Source organism: Alosa pseudoharengus, unplaced genomic scaffold, assembly GCF_046254945.1.
Source record: "Alosa pseudoharengus isolate Yale_2024_CS ecotype anadromous, Long Island Sound unplaced genomic scaffold, YU_APseudo_1.1 YU_APseudo_1.1_scf_2, whole genome shotgun sequence".
NCBI lineage: Eukaryota > Metazoa > Chordata > Actinopteri > Clupeiformes > Clupeidae > Alosa > Alosa pseudoharengus.
Window position 1 is genome coordinate 12,952,914 of NW_027468663.1, and position 26,143 is coordinate 12,979,056.

The following is a 26,143-nucleotide window of genomic DNA, read 5'->3' on the forward strand; positions in this document are numbered from 1 at the left end:
CGAAACAAAGATTCAACAAGACAGAACAAGCTTGTGAAAAAAAAGGTTGGTTATTTGTTTAGAACTAGGAGAAGAATGACACTATAATTAATGACTCAAGGTGAGTCATTGTGCGACTGCATCTGTGGTGTGTGGGTAAACACTTGTGTGCGTGTGTGTGTGTGTGTGTGTGTGTGTGTGTTTGCACATTATCAAACACAAACATACATGCACAGACACACACACACAATTTAAGATGAGTATATTAAATACACACAGAAACACATATTTTTCAGTGGTACACACACACACACACACACACACACACACAGACACACACACACACACACCCCTAGCAGGTTGTCCTAGCACTTCTGAAGTGAGTAAGTGTGCAATAAGGAAGATTAATTTATGTCGCTAAGGTGCTCTAAGACGCTGTTCTATCACAACACTGTCACTGCGTCAAATGGTCAGCAGCAAATTACCTGTCATCTCCCGCCACCCATACATTGCAGCCGTCACCAAGGAGACAGGGGGTGTGTGGCCTTGCATTTTCGAGCTTATGCTGGCTCGAACTCTCCAACTGCTCACCAAAACACGCTTGAACACTGTGTGTTTAGTTTAACACGCACTTAGCATGCACTTCCACTTTTTCCCTCCTCTACCTCCATCTTCTATCACTTTCTCCTCCTTTCTCGCTTTGACTAGTACTTATAATGTTGGCACTCTTATCCTCTAGTAATACCATTGACAGATGCAGTAGTAATTCCTAGCTAAGGTCTCTTCTGCACTGCAGCTGTTGCAGAATGCTCTTGCTGTAAGTCACCTTGGATAAAAGTGTCTGCTAAATGTATGAATGTTAGTGTAAAATGGAAATGTTTCCCAAGTGTGTTTCCCAATGTGTGCTACACATTTCTTTTCTAAGAACCAGCTCTCAAGCCACTGGACTGGGATGCAAAGGGCTAAATCAACGACCTGCTGAACATTGGTTCAGTTGCTTAGTTTAACCCAGGGCCAAGGCCCATTCTCTGTTGGGTTCATTTGAAAAGCCTTTCCCTTCACATCCATTTCTTCCATGCAAGGATAAATGCTATTCAGCCTGACAGACTGATACCACGGCGAGCTCAGGCAAGGCAAAGCACCTCCTGCAGCTCAACAACTACATGTGTCCATCCAGCACACAGCGCTTGAATAGTGGGAATTGAAACAGAAAATGTTTTGTTGCTTGACATGTGCCTAATTAAATTAGAATTATTGACCGGGGTGATTGTGGGCGTGAGGAAGGGGGGGGGGGGGGCGTAGAATGGGTGGGGTAGGGGGGTGTCAAGTTTATTCAGACGGGTTTGAGACAAGCAATAAAAATCAATGCCTACTTCCCCAGGGTGCATCAAACAGGAGTGATGAAACCACAGCCTCGCCCAAGTATCCTGCCAATAAAACAACCATGGCAACCCAGCCCCTTCACAAACAAAGCCGACATTCCTGTCGAACTGAGGACGACGGTGTGATGATGAAGCGATAATTAAGCGATCTGTGCTCTCTAGGCTCCTGCATCTGTGAAGGAATCTAGAAATGACCATATGATGAACATATGATGAACAGACAACCAAAGCTCTGCTCAAAATGCATGAACCGGACAGGATTAAATGAATTCTGCTTTACAGTAAATGTTCATGCAAAGTAATACACAGTTTCTATGTTCAACTTGCAAAGATTGACAACAAACATCCTTATTGATGATTTCCATTGATGTTATGGATTTTAGAAAGATCCAATTATTAGTGCTACCTGTCAGGTATGCCAAAGATCTTTGAGCGTGTCATTGACTTGTGTGGCAAGATTATTAGCAGTGTACCCTCTCTGGGCTTCACTGCAGCTTCCTCCTTACAAAAAGTAATACTTTGCTAAAACTCCAAGGTCTGTGCTCTTATAAGCCTCATACAGTAAAAATCAAAGCATCTGATGGATGAAAAAAAAAACAGTTTCCAAAGAAAAGAAGGGAAAAAGGACTCACTAGAAACGCCTCCACATGCATCGACTTTGGAAAGGAGCGGCAATGGATGTGTTTGATGGTTTTAAATCGCATCTGTGGCACCCAAAGCAATTATGTGTACGATTGCTTCTCTGCGCAGCAAAAAGAATGAAGACATATAAATGCCTGGCCCTGGAGGTAGGGAGTGTTAAGCAGCTGCACCAGAAAAGAGGTGATTCACTGGCTCTTAGCGTGTCCCTTTTGTTAAATCTATCACCAACGCGCACTTGAATGACTCATGTTACAAAACTAACAGCACAAGGTCAGGTCAAGAAAAAAAAGAGAGAGAAGAAAAACAAGTAGTGTGATCTGAGCTGATTTTCAGCTTGGTTTGTGATGTACTGTTGTGGTTGGGGGCTTGCTGCGCGTCTCTGATCTTCTGGCAATTGGTTCTTTGATCAGATGGTCCTGAAGGTTAAGATATGTATGCGTCGGCTCTCCCTCTGCGGAGTCAAAGGTTGCAAATGGCTTTACTACAGGTAAGTGTCTTGTTTCAGTGCAATGACACGTTTACGACACACCCGTGTGTTGGACGGGTGTGTCGTTCCACCCGTCCAACACACCCGCAGTCCATCTCCACATGAAGCTACAGTATGAGCCTGTCTGTTACAATTTCAGGATCAGGCTATAAAAGTGTGCTTTACTGCTCATGTGGGTGATTGGGGAGCGCTGGGGCAACTCAGGGAAACTCAGAGGGGCATTAGGAGGCTCTCTCAGGCTTTCATTTCTCTTAGTGTGTGCGACATCACGTCCCCTACTATGCGCGGCAACCGACGCAGGCGACGAGGAAATGATGTCATGATAATTCAGCGTTTTTTCATACTGACTTGCTTTTACGGCTTTTAGTCTTTTTCCGCCACTGCAAAACTGACACAAGGGAGGCATTCAAAGCACAAAAGTGTCAAGGGAAATGACGCTCTTCTGTGGCATCAATTGGGTGTTCAAAGGCGTCCTTTGGCTGAGTTGCATTTCTTATCCTGAGTTTCCTGTCATGTCAAAGGTTGTCGCTTTGCACTGGTGCAAATCTGTTACACTTCTTAGAGAACTGAAAGGCTTGCTCAATCGGGTGCACTGTAGACTTCCAATGAAGCCTCTTGCAGGGGGAAGAGAAACTTACCATGAAGAGCAGGTGTGGGCAGTGATTTAAAGAGGGTCTTTGTTTATGGTGTTCAGTTTGGCTTACTCAAAATATCAAAGCACTGTTCAAACATTCTCAGCAACATATTTGTTGACTTAAAGGCAAAGTGTGCAATTCTGAAACAAGGATGTTAATATAAAAACTCAATAGTCACTCACTTCCGTGCACCTGAAGCAACATGAGGATACTGTAGGCTGGGAATGTCTCCCATTTACAGAGTGAGTCAGAGTCAACACACAGAACAGACCATTAAAAGACTGTGAGGAGTCATTTGCTCAATTTGGCAAGTGTTTTGGATTATAATGGCGTTCCTGGAAATGCGCAATATTAATAATCTTTCTAAACGGCTTTTATCAGAGCAGTTTAATAGTCTATATGTTTTGCCCTGAAGATGACTGCTGTCCTGCTAGCCCTGCTAGAGTGACTGAGCCCAGACGGGAGCAGAGTACCATCGATCAGATGAGAATGTGTGACAGGGAATGACAACAGGTATTTGACATTTCCCAAGGGGCCATGCTTTCTATTGGCACTGATATATACTGTCTAACAGCAAGAACACCTGCCTGGAAATCTAGAGAGGAGGTGAAGAAGACTGAGAAAAAGAAATATAAACAAGGATGAGATTTCTCCTCACTTCTTCCACAGGGACGATGGAAAAACAGGCACTAAGGTCATGATCTGACAGTACTGTGTGGGTAGAAGAAGTGCAGCTATTGTGGAGGCAAAATAAGTAAACAAGCAGGGTTTAAAATGGAAAAGGTGACATACCACAATGACTGCGAGGGAAATGCCAAATCCTGCAGTGGCCTGTGTAAACAGTCTTTTCAGGCCATGCAGTGTGGACACAACCACACTAGAATTGGCTTTGGAATCAGCCCTTAGTAAACTCATGTCTGTCCGGAGAAACACAATGTTAGACACAAGGCTAGCTTTGCCAGGAGAATTCTCCATTCGGCTCAGGAATCCTCTTCATCTTCAGGCTCTGTTCAATCAACTGGTTCCAAACATACTCCTTCATTGCCAGCACCCATTCTCAACTTGTTTTTGCTCAACTCAAGCAAAGCAAATGATGAAAAGGAAAAGTGGGGGGAAAAACACTCTTTCAGCCTGATTCTCAAACACAGGCCTCTTTTCTGCAGTTGCCACGTTAACCCGTGTTGCTAAGAGACCCCCATAAAGCACGCCCTGACACAGCCCATCTGTATTCTGGACACATGGTGATCCTGGAGGGAGTCTTTGGCCCCAGATTCCTGGCCCCAGGTTGCCTGTGAACGGGATGTTTTGTCCCAATGAGATGCAGGGTATGGGGAGGCTTCAGTACCACAAGCGCTGTTTATCAGAGAGAGAGAGAGAGAGAGAGAGAGAGAGAGGGAGAGAGAGAGAGAATAAAAAAGTAAAGAAAGGGGGATGACATGGGAAGGAGGACACAAACTGGCCACCATCCTTCCCCTGGCTTCGCAGTCCATTAGATGAAGCCATAAACAAAACAGGAACATGGCGATTGATGGACCATAATGAGCTGTCCAAAATGGCTTCCGAATTTCTTTGGGGGCCACAAGGAGGGAAGTATATAGGCTCGCTGCATGAAGACAGAATAAAGGGAAGATTGGTGGTCAGTACATCACCAGAACAACAGGATTGTGGCTAGGCACCGTGGGTATGCTTGCTTTTTTTGCCATTCCTTGGGAATCTGTGTCTTGGGATCCTTGATAAACACACACACACACACACACACACACACTGTCAGAGAGGGAAAAAAGATTGTCAACCTTGTGTGTGCGTGAACTACAGAGTGCTTTCTACAAAGAAGCATTACAGGCTGAAACCAGTATAACAATAAGGGATGACAAAAAAAAAAGCTTTCACAGAACAGCCGGAGGGTCACAGAACTATACCTCTATAAAGCAAACAAGATCACAGCACATTTTGCAGCCATCCTAGCAGGTGTCTCTCAGTGTGTGTGGGTGTGCATGTCTGTATCAGACTCAACCAGATGTGTGAGAGAGGCTTGTCTTTTAGCTGGATCCTTAATTGGAATGTTATAAAAACGATCATTTCCCGTTGTGGCGTGTGACAAGCAATACACATTAAATTCCTCTCAGGGCTCTCCCAGCGAATCCCCCTGGGGTTGTACATTCTATCCTCACTGTGCTGCGAGCGAGCACCATTAATCCTGTCCCCCCCCTCCGCAAATATCAAATTAAGACTTTAAGGGACAAGCAGACAGAATGAACACATGTTGAATACAAAACAGAGTAAAACACCAAAGGCGGTCCCGTCCACACAACGCACCCGTCACGCCTCTCTAAGCTCTTGTTTAGCGCCGCATACTTTTCTAATAAGCCACAGTGAGGAGGCTCTGTTTATGGCTGTGAAGGAGGATGGAAGGAAAATGAAGGAAGATGTGTGTGGCAAAGTGAATCGTTCTGTGCATCACTTACCAGTATGATCCTCTTTGCTGTAACAACAGCTTTATGATTATTGGGACAGAGGGGATTTTTCTACCATAATCCTGGACAGTAAAGGAAGAGTGGCCTGGCCCTGGACTCTATGCCAGACGCATTTAACTTGGAATTAGGGCAAAATCAACACCCTTTTAAAGTAGTATGTGCCAACGGTGGCATTGCATACTCGTGAGATACGTGGCCGGGCTCTGACCTTTCCACAGGGTGCCCATATGTCATCAGTGTGCTGCGCTCTAATGACTGAGACGTCCCATAATAACCTCCCAGCTTCTGCCTAGGTATTCTCTGCGTGGAATACATCTGCGAATGAATTAATAGTTCCTGGGGTCGGGGGTCACTGCGCTTAATAAAATGTGCCTGGGAGGCGGGTCTCGTGGCCTTGTCAAAATACTCTCCCCATCAATCGTTCTCCTGTCTCCATGGTGACGCCTCCGCTGGGACATAATCCCTGAGGTCAGGGAAGAAGCGTGCAGTCCCGGGAGACCACTGTGGCGACCGCCCCCCAAAATCTAGACAGAGTTAATGCTCTCAACAGCCACAAATCAAGATGGCTGCAGCACTGGAGAGGAATAAGGCTCAGGCACTGGTTGGCTGATTTTTTATTTATTTTTTCTGCGGAAGAGATGAGAGGACAGTGATACTGCTGTTGCTGACAAACCACACACACACACACACACACACACACACACACACACACACACACACACACACACACACACACACACACACACACACAGTGTAGTGATCTGCACATGGCCTTTTCCCCTTCTGTGTCCCCCCCCACCCCTAATAGAAAGTGTGACAAAATGCCCAGGCTGTGACGCACTAGCTGTAAATCATCAGTCCCAGCCGTACGGATGCAGCTGCATTACTCAATCACCAAGTGGTGGGTGACCACAGCCTGCACAGGCCTCTGAGTTAAGATCACTGGACTAAACTTCACCTTCAGTCCCCACACGATAAGGGCTGACACAGAAATACACACTCTGACTACTCCAGAGACTATTTAAATACACACACACCAACAGTCCATCTTAGCAAGTATGATGAAAAGTGGATAACACAAGGACACTGACTAGCATTACAAGAAATTGTTAGCATTACACTAAGTTGAATCCCTTTAGATTGTTCATACACTGTAGTACTGCACCAGGGCTCCTCATGGGGTACTGGTCCCATGTCCTAGTTATGGTGAGCCATACCCCCCCAACCCCCCACGTCTGTGTTATGAACAGATGTTTCCTCCCTGAGAGGGTTACCCCCCACTGAAGCACTTGACACCCTTAATATCTTCTTCTTTTTTGGCGGTTAAGTCTTATCATTGAGGCACAGACCATTGACCGTTCAAGAACAGTTTTCTACAGGTCTGCCAATTCTCTAAAAGCAGTATGGCAAGAGGCATGGAACAATTATTGGCATAGGGATACAGATTGAGATAGAGAGAGAGAGAGAGAGAGAGAGAGATAGAGAGAGAGTGTATGTGTGTGTGTGTGTGTGTGAGAGAGAGAGAGAAAGAGAGAGAGAGAGAGAGAGAGAGAGAGAAAGCTAGAAAAAGGTGAAAGAGCTTGAGAAAAAAAGACAGACAGATTGCAGGACAGATGTAAGAGGAATATGCTGTGCAGGGTAAATAGAGATAGCAAAAAAGAGGCACAAGAAGCTGTCCAACACGGGCATAAGCCAGTAACACGCCCCATTGCCTTTCCTCCTCATGCCATAGAAATCTGGCTCCTTATCCCCCACTGTTTACCACCATTTCAGTCAGCCATTGATTCAGTGGTTTCACACCTGCTGCAATCTACCGACCGCTCAGCCCGCGCCTCCTGTCCTTCAGGAGTGGAGACCCACGGCTGATTTGAGATGAAGCCTGCTGCCAATTTCACTCATATTCCCCAGTAGGTAAGGACAAAAAACCTGCAGTTATGATGTCAGGTCACTTAAAGGGGTGGGTCAGTTTCCTTCAGAAGTGGACCCAATGAATTGCTTGTAGTTGGGGAGTGAGGGTGGAAGGTGAGGGTGCCCTTTGATACATTTCTGCTGATCTGTTTGAAACGGATTGAGAGAGTGGGAGGTCATTTGCCCACCGTAGTAGACCTTTTTTATAGGTCGGAAATTGTGAACCATTTTGCACCTTCTTTAATTTGAGGTGTTTCAGACGACCTCAGTGATTTTACTCCAACCAACCCGCCCCTCCTCCCCACCTGCTCCCCCCGTCTCATTGGTGTGGTGGTAGGGCTCTGGGCTCGCCTGCCTGGCTCCCTCCTCAGTCATTAGCAGAGAGGGGAGAGGACAGCCATACCCCCAGGGTGTGTGTGTGCATGTGTGTGTGCATGTGCATGTGTGTGTGCATACTGTATGTGTGTGTGTGTGTGTGTGTGTGTGTGTGTGTGACTGGAGCTCACACGGCCCATGAGTCCCCTGCTTTTAGTTCCCCTGTGGCACCGAGGCCAGAGTGGAGTCTTTGGTGTGGGCTGACTAGGGGGGTGGGGGGGTGGTTAAGAAGGAGAGAGAGCAAGAGAGAGAAAGAGAGAGAGAGAGAGAGAGAGAGAGAGAGAGAGAGAGAGAGAGAGAGAGAGAGAGAGAGAAATGAGTAGTGTGTGCTCTCAAAAAGGAGGCAGAGGTGTGCACTGGGATGGGAAAGACAGAGAAACGCATGATTAAAGAGGAGAGAGAGAGAGAGAGAGAGAGATAGAGAGAGAGAGAGAGAGAGAGAGAGATAAGAGTGAATATTGTTGGCCTGCGGGGCCCTGGCCCTTGACTTCATAATTGGTGACAAATCTTCTCTGTGCCTTCAGGACATGTGTGGGTCTTAATGAGCTCGTCGGCGTCATTAGAATGAATGATTTAAGCCAGTGGCTGGTTTGAGAACTCACGCTTACTCGGAAGGGATAGTTTTACAGTCAGTGTCATAGTGTGTGAATTTCTGTGTGTAGTGTGTGTGTGTGTGTGTGTGTGTGTGTGTGTGTGTGAGTGAGTAAGTATGTGCATTTATGTGCAAGTTTGAATGTGTGTCAGTGAAAGCATGAGACTGGACATGTGAGTGTGTGCGTGCATATATGTGTGTGTGTGTGTGTGTGTGTGTGTGTGTGTGCGTGCAGATGTGTAAGTGTGTACGTGCATATATGTGTGTGTGTGTGTGTGTGTGTGTGTGTGTGCGTGCAGATGTGTAAGTGTGTACGTGCATATATGTGTGTTTGTGTGTGTGTGTGTGCGTGTGTGTGTGTGTGTGTGCAGATGTGTAAGTGTGTGTGTGTGCGTATATAAGTGTGTGTGTGTAGACCTGTAAGTGTGTGTGTGCGTATATAAGTGTGTGTGTGTGTGTAGATCTGTAAGTGTGTGCGTTCATGAGGGTCAGACAGTGCAATAGAGTGACTGAGGGAGGACACGGAGACTGAGGGACAGGACAGGAGGTTACAGAAGGGGCATCTCCCCCTGGTGTGTTACCTGTGCCGGACCCCTGGCATCCATCTTCATCGTCACACTCGGCACTGCCCTCCACGCCGCCGCTGCCCGCCTCCACCCAGGCCTCTCCATGCCCCAGCCCTGGCATGCTCTCCTGGATCTCCTGCAGAACACACACACACACACACATTTACACATGGATGCATGCATACTGTACGTACGCACACACACACACACACACACACACACACACACACACACACACACACACACACACACACACACACACACACAGGACCCCGCAGGCCAACAATATTCACTCTTATTTCTCTCTCTCTTTCTTGCTCTCCCTTCTCACACACCAATTCATCCATGGACATGCTCCACCGTACCTCAAAGAAATTATCAACCCACAAAACACTACACGCTCCCTCCGCTCAACTCACTCAAACCTCCTCCACATACCCAGAACCAGACTCAGGACCAGGGGAGATAGGGCTATCTGTGCTGCTGCCCCACATTTGTGGAATGCCCTCCCTGACACCTTGAGGGCACCACAATCCACTGATTGTTTTAAAAAAGGTCCTAAGACATTTCTTTTTAGCAAAGATTTTGGTCCCGTTTAGATGTTTTTTAAACCTTTTCTTTTTTCTTTTCTTTTACCTTAAACTGCTTCCTTAAACACTTTGAGATCTATGATGAAAAGTGCATTATAAATAAAATTATTATTATTATTATTATTATTTATTCACACACACACAGACACACACACACACAATGGCTGACACCATCAACGTCAAGTTAACGTTAACCAGCTTCCATTGGGCTGATGAGCGCCTTGGCTAGCCTGCCTTATGTCTCTGAAGTCCCTCATCCATCCGTGACGCTGCACATCCAATGTCTGGACGGAGGGATTGCTCAGCAAGGGTGCCTAACGTCAATCTGCAAGAGATCTGCAGCTGCCACAACCACCGAGCTGCGGCTGACATGCGAGCTGCTATGCTAGCATCTACCGGTGCCTGGAGTCTGGATTGAGTGCTAAGAAACTCTGATGACTGCGTCAACCATGAAACAACAAACAACAAACGGTCACTGTCTAAGACCACCGAGCTGATAATCAGCAGGGTCGCCCATCACAAATTCGGACTGTCCTTCCAGTGCTCTCCAGACTGCCAGTGAATTCTCCGGGTTGGTCAGTTATAAAGAACTTTGTTGGTGTTGCATCGTGAAGACACAGCTGTGCGCAGTTTTCACACGGGTCATCTTTGCCCTTGGACATTTTCAGCTGGTTGGAAATTCGACTAATTTTATTTTTAATTTTTTTTTTTTTTTTTATTAATTTGTTTGTTGTATGTCTTGTATGTCTTGGTGTCACGGGTACGCTGGCGACTACGCCGCTCTGTCCGGCATCTTTTGTCTTTGTTAGTATGTGTCAATGACAATGTCTTATATGTGGAGCGCTTTGGGTTGCACTCTGTGCATGTTAAATGCGCTATACAAATAAAACTGACTTGACTTGACTTGACTTGACTTGACTTGACACACACACAGGGACACACCCACTATTATTTTATATAAGAAATCAGTCCCACTTTACTATCTTGCTCTTTGTTCCCAGATTATCTGCTGACACAGACGACAGTGATGAATACAAATAAGCTATGAGGCTATGACCTGGGGTTAGGTTTAGGGTGAAGGGTAGCGTTGGGGGTTGTGAATGGGAATCTGATGTGAAGGTTAGTGTTAGGGTCAGGTTGAAGTAAGGGCTAGTTGACAGTTGGTTGATAGATAGTTCAACGTTAGGACTGGTTGACAGATATGCACAGTTCTTGATGCTATGGTTTTGAATGCCAAGCACATGGATGCAAAAACAAAAAGGAGCAGGTAATTATCAGATGAAATCACTCACAATGACATGAGAGAAATCTGGGCAGTTTGACTTCAACGGTCATAAATATGCACCCTAAGGCTGAACAGTGTTAAAACAGCATTGGCTCTGATCATAGAACAAACTGGAAATAGGCTCCCATCATTTTTATGTGACAATTCTGTAATGACGCTATCGGAGCTGATTTATAGAGCCGACCTGACGCCTGCCTCAAAATAGTGCTGGCTTAACCACTCGCCACCTCTCCCATACAAAGACCAGGTGTCCTTAGGGTCCGTGTGTCATTCGTTTTTGATTCTCAATTGAATATCAAATGAACGAATGACACACGGACCCCTTAGTGATGAAGCCGATAAGATAGCACATACGATAGCAACAAACACATATATTTGTTACAATAGACACCTTTTCCCATTTTAAAATAAATGGAATGTTAGGGGATTGCAGACTGAGAACTAAACTGGTTTTCTCAAAACAATGATATCCTAAGTGTGCTGCAATCTCAAATGTCTGAGATATAACAGAAAAATCTGTGCATATTGCACACAACAGATATTATTTGCCAAGATGTCACTGCCCATATTTAGAGGTTCCCATTACTGTACTGTGCTGTGCACCGATAAATCTGGTAACTCACAACCTTTGCAGCACACTGGCACAGACACAAAGGGCACGGGCCACCCCAGGTGCCGCCTTGCAGCTAGTCAAGCTGAAAGTCCTGCTGTGTGTGTGTGTGTGTGTGTGTGTGTGGGTGTGTGTGTGTATGTGTGTGTGTGTGCGCACGCAAGAGGCTGAGATGCCAGGGCTGCTGGAGTGACAGCCAAGCTCTGTCAGGCCAAGGGGGCTTTCATGGAAAACACTTTGAGATCATTAAATTGAATGAGTAAATGTTTGTGTGTGTGTGTGTATGTGTGTGTGTGTGTGTGTGTGTGTCAGTCAGAAAGAGAGCATGTCCCATGGTTCATTTCCGTCCGGCCCGAGTGACACATCAATCAACGCAAATGTCAACAAGCACCCAAAAAAACCAGTGGAGGTGGGGTTGTGTGTGTGTGTATGCATGTGTGTGTGTGTGACAGAGATAAAGAGTGTGTATTTGTGTGTTGGTGTGTGTGTGTATGTGTGTGAGAGAGACAGCACGCCAGAATACAAAGAAAAGGCCAGAGGGTCTTCAGCGAGTAATGGACAAAGGCAAAATTCATTGTGCCCTTCTCCATACAGGAATTTAAGAGAGAAGCCTCTCCTTCAAGCACAAGGGGAGCAGTTCTAATCCTGATAGCCAAAACCTAGTTATCTCATGTCTCCATTCCAACTCCAGAAAGGATTTCACTCCATTCTAATCCAACAACTAACAACTCACGTTGACATTCAAGATCCACTACAAAAAATGGAGACTTCTTTGTATTCGCTGTGGGAAGTAAAGGGTGTTAAACCACCAGCTGATAGCCACACACCACGATAACCCCTTTAACCAGTGCTGTCTTTTTCAGAGGAGAGACTTTAAAGACAGCTTAGAGTATTTAATGAGATGCCCCTTGTGAGTTTGGAGTGTGTCTGCTGAGCGTGTGCTGTGCTTTGTTCTTAGATCATTAATATTGCTGTCTTTAATTCGGCCTTTTCAATTTAACTTCACTTCTGAGCTTGAATATGCACAGCACGTCCTCACCTGAGACTATGCACACACCCACACATGCACACACACACACACACATGCACACACTTGCGCACACGCACACGCACACACACACACAGTCCAATAACGTGGGTTCACATTCTTTACGGACAGACTGATGGTTGACAAGCACAAAGGCAACTGGAGAGGACCATGGATGGAAAAAAAAGGAAAATTATATATATATATATATATATATAACAACAGTAAATGGAAGTGAGATTGACAGACAGAGATGTGGGGCTTTGCAGACAGAGTGTCACACACAGATGGAGTGGTGCAGACTTGAGCGAGACCTCCGCCCTAGCGCTCTCCCGCTGAGAAAGAGAGCAGCAGAAACAGTCGACAGTGTTCGCTCGCTCCCCGTCACATAACAAGAGTCTGTTCCAATTGCAAATATTGTCTTTTCATGAGGAATTTTCCATCCGAGCCTCATCTCCACTGTTCTCCAAAGTTATGATAAAGGCTTGTGTAGGCCTCGCTTCATTTCTCCCACTTCCTCTTGGTCGAATTCTTGCCTGGGGTGCAGTTAAGTAATGGCATGATCCCCAGAAGATCCCCTAGTTTGGGAATGATGATGTACATTGTGTATACTTCCAGAATGTGCACTTTTCCCCCCCTTCTTTCCTTCTGTGTACACAGCATCAAGCCTTACAGTCTATGTACAGTCCAGCTAATATAGATGCACGATATCATTGGTACATCGGTATCGGCAAGCCTATAGTCGGCATCACATGTAAGGGTCTCAGAGGAAGGATCATTCAAATAGGATGAGACCTACATTTTACTTTGAAAATATGTCATATGGTAAACTGTAATATATTTCAAATTGCATTGCATATGTGAATATTGACATTTTTTAAACTATATGTTTAGAATAAAAGGCAATGTCATCAACAAGTATTGTATTGTAAATCAGAGTAATGTGCTAGAATCAAAGTAAAGGCAAAAGCGACGCATGCTGAGAAGGAGAGAGGGAACTCCAAAGCCCAGCCAGGTAGCCCCTTTTACAGTACCGGTGCCAAGTAGCCCCTTTTACAGTACCGGTGCCAGGTAGCCCCTTTTACAGTACCGGTGCCCCAATCAGCTGACTTTAGCCACTCCTATGCCATACCCCCACCCCTGCAAGATAAACAGAGACACAGGCAGGAGCAAACAGGACAAGGCAGGGCCGTAGCAATCTGCATATCCAATATCGGTAGAAATCCAACATTGTGCATCCCTACTTGTTTCATGTCTAACCCATTTGTAAGACACGAGACACACTGATCTATTATCCATGCCCAGAGGTTGGTGTGTGTGTGTGTGTGCATATAGGGTGGTGGGTAAACTGGTAAAAGATTGTGACAATAGATGCACAATCTTTTACCTCACCACACGTGGGCCACTCCATCTGTCCAGGACTATCAATAGGCATCACATGGAGCCAGACAGTGGTGGTCAGGCTCCAGTCACTCTGCCACAGAATTCCTCTATGTGGCGCCTGGTCCCATAAGTCACTCACACTGACACTCCAGCTAGCGAGTCTCTGTGTGCTCAATACACATGGACAAAAAGGATATTTCCTAGCTATGGTATGGTATGCTCACTTCCTTTCTATGGTATTTCTAACTAAAAAATTGTTACGAAGTTTGCCCCATTAACATTGCAAACTAAAATCCATTCATGAAATTGAATCTAATAAATGGCTCTTTTCCAAAGCTATGTCAAAGATACCCAAAAGCCTAGGCTACTGTATGTAGCCCACTGTGTGTATCTGTGTTTTGTGTGGAGATCTTATTTGTTGTATAATCATATGGCTTCCATTATGTGATGGTTGCACAGCGGGGTTCTATATATTAAGCCTTGATTTCCTTGTCCTTGTTTCACTACGCTTGTTGGCCCTTGGCGACGGGCCTGTTCTTTGGAAAGACTAATGGAATTATATGCTTGCCACTGACAGCGCGGGAAGAAAACAACTCTCCCTGTCCTTCGAGCCAAGTCCTCGGTGCAAACCGCGATAAGCATGTTAACCTTTCAATTATGCAAAGCAACCCAGTGAAATGGTTATTTCAATAATCGCATTCATGAGTTAACGAGTAAAATGGCTGCTCAGAGTGGGCTGAGCGGTGGATTGAACAGCCACGTGACTCGAGCCACATAAGGCTAGGCATTGCGTTAATACAGACACGGTTAAAAAGCCATTAAATGGGCAGGGCGTTTAGCCCCGTAATCTTTCAGACTCTTTCACATTTGTAACAGTGCAGAGAATCAATTAAGCAAGAGGCCTTGTACGTTTTAAAGTTTGTACTATGGCAGTGAATCAAGCCTTCCCGTCTGTTTATGAGGCCTAGAAGAAAGCCACATGCAGCAAAGCATGGGAAAATTGAAGCCGTTCTAAAGGCCTGTTAACGAATAAAAGTGTGTATACATAAGTTGATTGGGTGAGTCTGCACTTTGAGACAGCGTTGCTCTGTCACAACTGCATTCACCTCCAACAGCAGTCAGCATGATTTAGCTCATTCTTCATGGAGCCGGGGCCCACTTGTGACTACGTTTCTAAGTAAAATAGAAAATAAAACATTCACATATTTCTTCAGCTTGTTTATCTTCCATAAAATAAATAAAACATGACAATGTCTTAACTGCTGTGAGTTTCCAAAGAAGCATAACTAGCGTCAGCTGTTAGACATTTATTATCATGGTTACCATGATTGTTACTGAAAATAATGTGCCTTCCAAAGGGGTTTAAGGTTCCCCTTTAGTTATGAGTACATCCATGGTTAGCATTGATTGTCAGGATTTTGTGTCACTGAAAAATACTGTCATAGTATTTAAGTCTCGGAATTGTGTGTGTAATGTGAACCTGTTCATGCCTCTGACCAAATGTTTACAAAATATAAAATGTCTTGTTTCGACGGCGATGATGATGATGATGATGATGTTTCTTCTTCTTCATTACTTTATTTAAAACATACATTATTTAAGACATGTAGATACAGTTATAAAGGAATATGACCTTGAACATATGGAACCATATTTTTTAGTCTACAGAACATCTGCATGTGCTGACATATACTGTAAAATTTTGATCGAGCGTAATTGTGGCATGTTTATGGAGGAACGAAACGCAAGAGAATTCAAAAAATTGCTGTAAAACTGTCTTAAAGTGGTCTCTGTGTAACATTCAAGGTCATGTGCTCTATGGAAAGCCATTACTAAACAAAACTGTGAGCCATGGTGATCTGTCTTTTCCTGTTGTAGGTTTACGCTCATCAAAGACATAATGTTTCATTTCAGAATCAGAATCAGCTTTATTGGCCAGGTTTGTGTAAACAAACAAGGAATTTGACTCTGAATCTTTGAATCTTTGCTCTCAAAGTACAACACTCACTTAACATATAAGAATAAAAAATAATAAAAAACATTAAAAATAATAAAGACAGAACAGTAAGAATAGAATGAAGGGCAGTAGAATATGGCTATGTATAAGAATAAATACAGTATGTACATTTGCAAATAAATACACACTAAGGTAGTATAGGGTAATGCAATTGTCCATGGGAGTACGGCTGGGGATGACCGCCTCCTTGTTGTCCCTGTCAAGGTTGCCAAGTCGTGGACACCTCAGCAGGCACAGGCAAGATGCAGTATACATTGAAAAGAGGGTGGGAATAATGCAGTATCAGTATAGACTGATTAAATATAAATATAGTGCAAGGCAGTTCAGTGCAATGATAATGTATAAATAACAATTATTTTAACTGTAAGATTGAAGTACACATGAGGTAGATGAGCAGAACAGTGTTGATTGCTTGGGGGAAGAAGCTGTCTTTGTGTCGGCTGTTTTTGGCAAACAGTGCCCTGTATCGTCTACCAGAGGGAAGGAGGTTGAACAGTTTGTGACCAGGATGTGAGGGGTCTGTAGAGATTTTAGCTGCCCTTTTCCTGACCCTGGACCGGTACTTGTCCTGGGTGGAGGGAAGGTCAGCGCCAGTGATCCTCTCTGCAGCCCTACATGTAATTGTCCGTTGCAGTCTGGTCCTGTCCCGTTTGGTGGCTGACCCAAACCAGACAGTGATGGAGATGCAGATGACTGACTGAATGATGGCTGAGTAGAAAGTGGTCAGCAGCTCCTCAGGCAGATTAAACTTCCTTAGCTGTACAAGTATAAGTTTATATACTCTTTTGATCCCGTGAGGGAAATTTGGTCTCTGCATTTATCCCAATCTGTGAATTAGTGAAACACACTCAGCACACAGTGAGGTGAAGCACACACTAATCAGCAGTGAGCTGCCTGCTACAGCGGCACTCGGGGAGCAGTGAGGGGTTAGGTGCCTTGCTCAAGGGCACTTTAGCCGTGGATGTGGGCATGGGAGAGCAGTGCTCAACCACTTCCCCCGCCCACATTTTTCTTACTGGTCAAGGATCGAACCGACAACCCTTTGGTTACAAGCCTGAAGCCCTAACCAGTAGGCCACACTGCTGTCTCAGGAAGTATAACTTCTGCTGGGCCTTTTTCTGGATAGCTTCAATGTGGAGAGACCATTTTAGGTCCTGTAAAATGGTTGATCCCAGGAACCTAAAGGAATCCACATTGGACTCAACGTTCTGAATGGCGAGGGAGGGGAGTGGAGGGGGACTTCTCCTAAAGTCCACTGTCATCTCCACAGTCTTCTTGGGGTTGAGCTCCAGGTGGTTCTGACTGCACCACTGGACCAGCTGTTCCACCTCCTGCCTGTAAGCAGACTCATCACCATGCTGGATCAAACCAATGATGGTGGTGTCATCTGCAAACTTCATGAGCTTTACAGATGGGCTCTGTGAGGTGCAGTCATTAGTGTAGAGGGAGAAGAGCAGTGGGGAAAGGACAAACCCCTGTGGGGCACTAGTACTGATGGACCGGGTTTTGGATGAGATGCTCCCCAGTCTGACATGCTGCTGCCTGTCAGTCAGAAAGCTGATGATCCACTAACAGGTAGAGGCAGGCACTGAGAACTGGGAGAGCTTCTGATGTAGAAGTTCAGGCATGATGGTGTTGAATGCCAAGCTGAAGTCCACAAACAGGATCCTGGCATATCCTGGCGTCCCTGGGGAGTAGAGGTGGTGCAGGATGAATTGCAGTCCCATATTGACGGCGTCATCCGCCGACCTGTTTGCCCTGTAGGCAAACTGCAGGGGGTCCAGCAGGGGTCCTGTTATGTCCTTCAGATGGCTCAACACCAGTCTTTGTGACATCTAAAATCATCTAACATCCAACTTGACTGTTGCTATATGTCATACAAAATAGTTAAATATTGTCATTCATCACCATATCTTCAACTATCATATCAAATGCCATATTCACAAGGATTCTCAATAAATTAGAACAACTTTTACACCAATAAAGTGGGCTATCAGGGTAGGAGAGAACGGCGCTTGGGATTTCGAATCTGCTGCCAGAACTTTTGGTTAACACATCTCTTTTCTTTGAGTTTCCATGGTAATATGAAAGGATGTGATTAAAGCATAATGGTGGCTAACATAAGTGAGGAGGAGGAAAGTGGGACCAGCAAGTGTTAGCAAGTACAATTATTTTTGTGTCTATTGCTATTTCAAAGCTTTTACAGGCGTGAGTGAGAGGCTTTTTGTGATGGTGTACATGTGAACTTTAGACCCCCAGATGAAATAGAATAAAACAATACTGATTAATGTATGTGTGTGTGTGTGTGTGTGTGTGCGTGCGTGCATGCATGAGTGTGTGTGTGTGTGTGTGTGTGTGTGTGTGTGTGTGTGCGTGCGTGTGTGTGTGTGTGTGTGTGTGTGTGTGCGTGCGTGCATGCGTGTGTGTGTGTGTATGTGTGTGTGTGCGTGTGTGTGTCAGCAAGGCAGATCAGGAGTGCTAAAAAGCCACCGCAGAGACTTGGCACATAGGGACCTGTGTGTGTGTGTGTGCGTGCGTGCGTGCATGCATGCGTATGCGTGTGTGTGTGTGTGTGTGTGTGTGTGTGCGCGTGCGTGCACAATTGAGGAGGTGGGAGTTTGGTGCTTATAGTGTTATCCAAGGTCAAATCAGGCATTTATTCTCATAATGTTTCCAATGTAGTGCAAACTCCTCAAAAGCATGCAATCTATTCCCCCTTCTTTCCCCTGGACATTCCTTGCTGAGCACGAAACGTCCCGCTGGAATGCGCTAGATTAAATTCCTCCTAGTGCTCTGTATCCTATTCACGGCAAATCCCGTGTTGCTACGGGCAACCGAGCCACTCTCCAGAGCAGGCTAGGCATTTGGAGGGAGAGTTTGGGAGTGCGTGTGTACATGTGTGTATCTGTATGTGTGTGTGTGTGTGTGTGTGTGTGTGTGTGCATGTCTAAGGAGGTGTGTTTGGGAGTGATGGACTCTAGTTATTAGTGTTAGGCTTGTCTGTAGGAGTCACAATGAACATGCCTGTTTTATAAGAGTCAGGAGGACAAGCACAATATTATGAGCAGGCTCAGGGGCTCCAGGTTGGTGGACTGAGCTTGGAATGCCACAGTAGGAGAGATTATTATTAGGCAGGGAGGCAATAACACAATAGTTCACCCGCAGAGCTGTCAGAAGTGGATGAAGACATCCTGAGGCAACATAGGGTCATGCATGTGCGTGTGGGAGTTTAAGGTTATCTGTGAGTGTGTGTGTGTGTGTGTGTGTGTGTGTGTGTGTGTGTGTGTGTGTGTGTGTGTGTGTGTGTGTGAACTTGTCTGTGTGAGTGCAGATGTGACAAGGGGGCAGACTGTGAGAAAGACAGAAGGACAGGGACAGTAGGAGAGAAAGAGTTGCCCCAATTGCCCCCTAGACCTTGTAAGGCCATCAAGGGAGAAGGGAGGGAAGGAAAAATGAATTCTGGACAGCACTGTTCCCTAAATCACTCTCCTTCTGCTCTCTCTCTCTCTCACACACACACACACACACACACACACACACACACACACACAGACAAAATGTCACAGTAAGTGCGAGGCGTCCAAGGCAGGCAGCCCATGGACGGCGCCACCTCATCACTAACAGTCTAAGCAGTCTGGGACACACAGGCACGCCAGCCGGCCAGGAGCACAACAAAGAGCAGAGGACAGAGGAAAGAATGACAGCACCCATTCCACATAGTCTCCTAATGTCCCCTCTTTACTGCGGTCTCTCTCTCTCTCTCTCTCTCAAAATGTCTATCTCACCCTCTTTCTGTTTCTCCCTCTCCCTAAATTCAATTTAATTCAAATGAGCTTTATTGGCATGACAATAACTTACTTTGCATTGCCAAAAGCATTTCTGATATTACAGGTAGTTGGTCTCTCTCTCTCCCTCTCTCTCCCTCTCTCTCCCTCTCTCCATATCTCTCTCTGTGTTCAGGCTGGAGTGTGAATGCCCTGAACAATGACCTTGTGTCTGAGGGAGAGAATCAGGGAGAGAGAGAGAGATAGAGAGAGAGAGAGAGAGAGAGAGACATTGCCCTTTACCACAGACAGAAACCCGGCTTCGTTCTGGTTCACAATCCAGATGTTGAACCGTTTGGAACATTTCGACCAAAATAAATCGGTTCAGAGCTGGAACCAAAACAGGAGTTGTCTTTTCCTGTGAACCAAAGTGGACGTGTCCTTCTACAGTTCAGGGAGGAAGCGGAACGCAACTGGCACTGTAGGCCAAAGCATGAGTTTTCTCTCCTTAGCAACCATTGCCACGAGTAAACAAGACTAGTTAACTAGCACATCACACAGATAACATTAACTAGCATTACACAGCTAATTAAGTCTTATCTCCACTGTTTTGACAGGACCACTGTCACATAATCATCTCCTGTTTATGCATGCAGCACCCTCTGTTAATGATGTGTCCTGGGTACTATTCAAAACTGGTTAAAATGCAGGCTGGTTCACTAGATAGCATCAAGGTTCAAAGAATTCTGAACGGAACTGGTTCAGAAAACCGTTCTCTGTTGGTCCAAAAGTGCCCACTGAGGCAAAACTGGTGCTTTTGGAGTCATCACTGGCACACATGGAATCAGATTTTCTGAGGATGCAGAAAGGCCCAGTCAGCCTCTCAAATAGTAATTAAATGTCACGCTGGCGCTGTGGATTATTATTTTATAATGCCCAGGAAAGTCACCGGGGCCCTGGTAATACCAGCAAGCAAACATGTGGCACTGGGACACAGCCAGAGAGCCCTGTGTAATGCAGCAGCTCAGTCATAATTCTGCCTTGTCCCCTGCCAAAACAACAACAATTAATTTCTGCAGGAGCATGATTAGGCATGGAATAGCTAACAGCTCAGTAGGAATGTGTGTGTGTGTGTGTGTGTGTGTGTGTGTGTGTGTGTGTGTGTGTGCCTGCCTGTCTTTGTGTTTCTACCAGAGCCATCAGAGTTTGTGTGTGTGTCTGTATAAAACGGAGTGGAGAGAGCTGTGTCTGATCCTGTTTTCAACTCTGCTGGAGCTGTTGAGTATGAGAGAGAGAGAAAGAGAGAGAGGGGGAGAAATAAAGAGAGTGAAATACACCATAAGCATAGCTTGTGAAACCTAATCAACACTTGAAAGTGTATGGTCCCAACTCCTGCTGTTTTCGCCGCCGTGCTGTAAGTGTGCGTTACAGCTCCCGTCGAAACGAGCTCCCACAACACTGAGTCACGCAGGGCGCAACGCTTTTGACAAAGCACTCGATCGCTCCACACCACAGTTCCGTTAAGCTCTGAAAGCCATCTGCTGTTGACATGGAGAGAGAGATGATTTCAGTGGGCATTTTGGGGGTGTTGTGGTGGTGGTGGTGGTTGTTGTTGTGGTGGTTGTTGTCATCATCACTGTTCCTGTTCCATTTCAAATAGGTTATGCCAAGCTGAGTGTCAACAAGTCTCGCAGCAATCAAAACCAGCTTACACGAGTTGCTCTGGAAATCAGGCCAGGTCCTTCATTCATGTCATTAGGAGATGAGTAATCCACCGTAAATAACTGAAAATGTGATTTGTGTGTGTGTGTGTGTATGTGTGTGTGTGTGTGTGTGTGTGTGTGTACAAATTAACACACAGCTAACAAACACACAGACCATTTAACAACAACACTGTGGTCTTTTGCTTTGATGTTTATAAATGTTGTCTCTCGCTGAAGCTCTGGCGTGGGCTACAGGTAGATGATGGTAATTATTCATCGGAGCCTTCAGCAGACTATAGGTTTCACTCCACACTTCAAACGCCGAGCCCTGAAGCTTGACCCACGGGGCGGCGAGGACCATGCAGGACTTTGACACTGAACACCGCTGCATGGCCAGAGGCTGGGCTCCACTTATCAGCAGTCCTCTGGGTGAGTCCCATTCAGCTGCCTGACGGCGGCCATCAATACTGGCCTATAATCTGACCGCAATACGTGAGCGCCTCACTTTCATCTCGGTCTCTTTGTGTGTGTGTGTATGTGTCTTTGTCTGAGTTTGTGTGTGCACACAGTATAGTGTGCGTGCATGTGTGTGTGTGTGTGGGTCTGTGTGTGTGTGTGTGTGTGTGTGTGTGTGCAAATGGTGTTTGCGTAAGTGGTATCTTCTGTTATTTTCTTTTTGTGACAGCAGCTTACAGCAAGCTCACATTGATGAGCCCAAACAACCTCAAGGACAGCACGGAAGGCAACAGGAAACAGTAGTCTCAATAGAGAGGAATTGCTAGTTATGTGTCCTCCTGTGAGCAAGCTCTTAACCCCAAGCCTTCAATGTCGGTGGTATGAGAAGATGCAGCCATCTTTAGCTTGGGCTTGAATAGGTGGTATGAGAAGATGGAGCAGCAGCCATCTTTAGCTTGGGCTTGATTAGTTGGTATGAGAAGATGGAGCAGCAGCCATCTTTAGCTTGGGCTTGATTAGTTGGTATGAGAAGATGGAGCAGCAGCCATCTTTAGCTTGGGCTTGATTAGTTGGTATGAGAAGATGGAGCAGCAGCCATCTTTAGCTTGGGCTTGAATAGTTGGTATCAGAAGATGGAGCAGCAGCCATCTTTAGCTTGGGCTTGAATAGTTGGTATATGGCTGTGGCTGGTGGAGGAGTCGGGTTACCAAGCAGGATATCAACTTTTTAACAATTCTACTCTCTCTCTCTCTCTCTCTCTTTGTATTTTTTGTTGTTGTTTTGGGTAACTGTTTTTATGTGTGTGGTTTTCTTTTTTTTGTGAGGGTGGGGTGGGGGGTGGAGGGAGGTTTTATTATGGGTTGGTTTTAATGTTACCTGGTTTCCTTTTTGACGGTCAATAAAGGAACCTTAAAAGTCAAAAGTCTCTCTCTCTCTCTCTCCCCCTGTCTTTGTCTTTCTCTCTCTCTCTCCTCTTCAATTGCTAAGCCCAGGCGGGAGCCGACATGTGTCAATAGATGGAAAGAATCTGGCCCTTCCCCTCTGCTGCCGGTGTTCTGGGTTCCTCTCTGGGACCGAACCGCAGCCAAATGTCCCAGCAAGTACTGCCTCCTCTTCCATAATCTCTCCCTCTGGCCTTGTCCACACGTGAACGTCTCATTTGATTTCTTTCTTTTTTTTTTTTTAAAACACAGCTTTGGCCTTTCGTTCTCAAGTAAAACTGTGCTTTAGGTCAATCCCAAATACTCAGACACTCCATTAGAGTTTTCTCCATCTCCGCCTCCTCCATTTTCTCCATCACTCAATCACTCAATGACCTCTGACCCCAAGTGCCACCCTTTATGGTCACTGTAACGGGATGTTACTGCCAAGAATCTCTCTCTCTCTCTCTCTCTCTCTCTCTCTCTCTCTCTTTCTCTCTTGTTCTTCAACTCTCAATTGTAGTTACTGGTCAGGAAACCAGACTCCCATCTGTAATGTGCAAAGTCATGAATCTCTGGACAATTCAATCACACAGTGGAGCCTGTGGCAGGTTTAAGTGGATTAGAAGCACGCTGTGACATTACGTGTACCTATCAGAGACGGTGCTGAACACCAGCCAAAGGTGAGGGGGTCACGTGGGCAAAGCAGACGAGCCAGAGCAGCCTCCCTACACGTCTGCCTCCATACGTCTCTGCAGGAGCATTTATTCCGAACCATTAGAGGCCAAGCGCTAATCCTGTTAAGAACACAACTCAACCTCACATGACCCCAGCAGTGCGAGCCCCTGTGAATGCAGCAGAACCATAAAGTGGAGGCCACATTGATTGCAGCAAACATTCGACCATACAGTAAAGCAGTAAACCCACAGCGGGATGTTGGTTTATCGACACAAAATTCTATTGATTGAATTATGACTAAACTGTTTGACCATCTTCTGGCTCAAATGTGGTGGACTAGCAGTAAGGTCTTGCGATCCAGTTGGAACATGTCGGACATGTGTGTGTGTGTGTTTGTGTGTGTGTGTGTGGGTGGGTTAGTGCAACAAACACTAACCCACGCAAGGCACAGCCTGATGCTGGTTTATCGACATCGAAAATGTTATTGACTGAATTATGACTCAACTGACTGGCTACTTTACAGGCTAATTGAGCACGCTGGGAGTCCAGTAGGGTCCGCGCGTCAGTGGTTGGACATGCTAAGTGGACCTGGACGATGGGGGAAATCCAGAGGATGCAGTACAGTAGTCACATCATCAATCACGCTGCCTGAAGGCCTTTCTTGCCATTCCAACACCAGGGCCGTCAGATGACATCAACTTTCCCCCGCTTTCATCCACCGGGTGCGCAGCTTTCAGCAGGCCTCCTGATGAGGACCAGATCGTCCACAATGACGTCCACTTGACACACACACACACACACACACACACACACACACACACACACATACACACACACACACACACACACAAACACACACCCATTTGCACACACACACTCAAAAACACACAAGAAAAGTGAGAAATGAATGAGCGAAACACACAGGCTATTGTGTGTCCCCACCCAAAAACAGCTGGGCCAGTGGCGCAGCATCCAAATTCCACTCTGAAATATTTACAGCTCACATTAGATGTATTTATTGCGCTTTAATGGGAGGACAGTGGAAGGCGATCCGCTGTGGAGAGTCCGTAACATGGCCTATTTATTTCACCTTCCCCTCTCACATTAGGTCCAATGATGGGAGTGACCAGCTCAACTGCCTTCTTCAGCTGTGGCTCCGTCTTAAGTCCGGGAAGAGAAGCAGTGTTGTGTGTGTGTGTGTGTGTGAGAGAGAATATGTGTGTGAGAGAGTGCATTAGAAAGAGTGACTAAGCTGAGCCTTTGGGTCATTGCGTGGTCCGATTTTCTCAGCGCTTACAGGAAAAAGTCACAGTAAGAAATCCCCAGCTTTAAGCAGGACCTGCGTGGGGGATGGTGGCGGGGGGGGGGGGCATAATGCAACTGTTTTCATTCCTACTAGGAAGATTTAACTTCGGAGATCCCAGGGTTAAAAACAGTGTCACTTCACAGCTTGAGGTGCTCCAATCCTTTTCGGTCATTGTGCACAGTGCTGGCAGGACAACAAGCCGACGGCTTTATTGTAATTCCTCTAGCATTTCTCAAATTTGATTGTGCGTGGGTGTGTGTGTGTGTGTGTGTGTGTGTGTGTGTGTGTGTGTGTGTGTGTGTGTGTGTGTGTGTGTGTGTGTGTGTGTGTGTATGTATGTGTGCGTATGTGTGTGTGTGTATCCGTGAGTGAGTGTGTCTGTCTGTGTCTTTGTGCTATATGATTGTGCACTTACGTTGCCTGGGAGGCCGGAAAGCCAAGCAACACAATGAGCACAACCAGCAGCTACCCTCTTATCAGGGTCACGCACAAAAAGCTGCAGAGGCTTTGGCACTGCAGGAAAAAAAAAAGGTAGAATTCATTTCTTAAATGTCACCAAGACTGCCGCTGACATCCGCATCTCCATGACAACGGCCTTCCATTTTCCCAGCATGCCATGCAGCGGGGAAAAGTGGCCCACTGCCACTCAACAGCTGACAGTGGCCATTCGTCACTGCCACCAAGAGTTTGGACGGACAGGCAGAAGAGAAAAAACAAAAGAGGATAAGACAGAGGAAAAGAGCGAAAGAGAACTGGGGGAGGGCCGTGTGAGGTGGACGGCTAGTGTTTCAGGTAAACAATGGGTGGACGGGCCTGGCAGCGCCCAGTACGCCCTCGTTAGTCTCCACGAGAAGCCCTGGGGGAGTCTGGCGAAGTCCCTCTCGCCGCCGCCCATTCAGAGCTTGCTTCACTATTTGCATGACAAAAATGTCACTTTGAAGAAGGCTTGTGTCATCCCTTTCTACAAAAGCACTTACACTCTCTCTCTCCATCTCCCTCTCTCTCTCTCTCTCTCTCTCTGATCTTTGATGAGCCCTCCTACCCGGCAAGAGTACTTCAATTTCAGCGGTGATGATGGTGACAAACTCTGAAGGTCAACACTTCTGAGCACTCTCCACTTGGAGTTCTAGACTACGGAGCTCCGTGTGCTGTGTATTTGCCAGGTATCTTGTAAACAACACAAACTTTTCCATCTGGGTTACAGCTATATGGCTACATCTAGAATATGAATCATCAAGGACAGAGAAAGAACAGACCTTTGTTGAACTAGATGTACCACATAGCGGTACATAATATGACCGCTACTCATTCCCTTAAAGGGGTGGTTCAGGATTTTGGACATAGGACCTCATTTCCATGTTAGC

At 45.9% G+C, this 26,143-nt stretch overlaps 1 protein-coding gene across 2 annotated transcripts in view; it reads right to left on the reverse strand.

Annotated features, from left to right (window-relative positions):
- The window catches only part of gpc5c (glypican 5c), a 152,582-nt gene that overhangs the window by 25,171 nt on the left and 101,268 nt on the right, over positions 1–26,143 (reverse strand). For both annotated transcript variants that reach the window (XM_076293775.1, XM_076293774.1), the window contains one exon: positions 9,056–9,176. In XM_076293775.1, the coding sequence (XP_076149890.1) occupies positions 9,056–9,176 (121 nt within the window). The remainder of the gene's footprint in view (positions 1–9,055; positions 9,177–26,143) is intronic.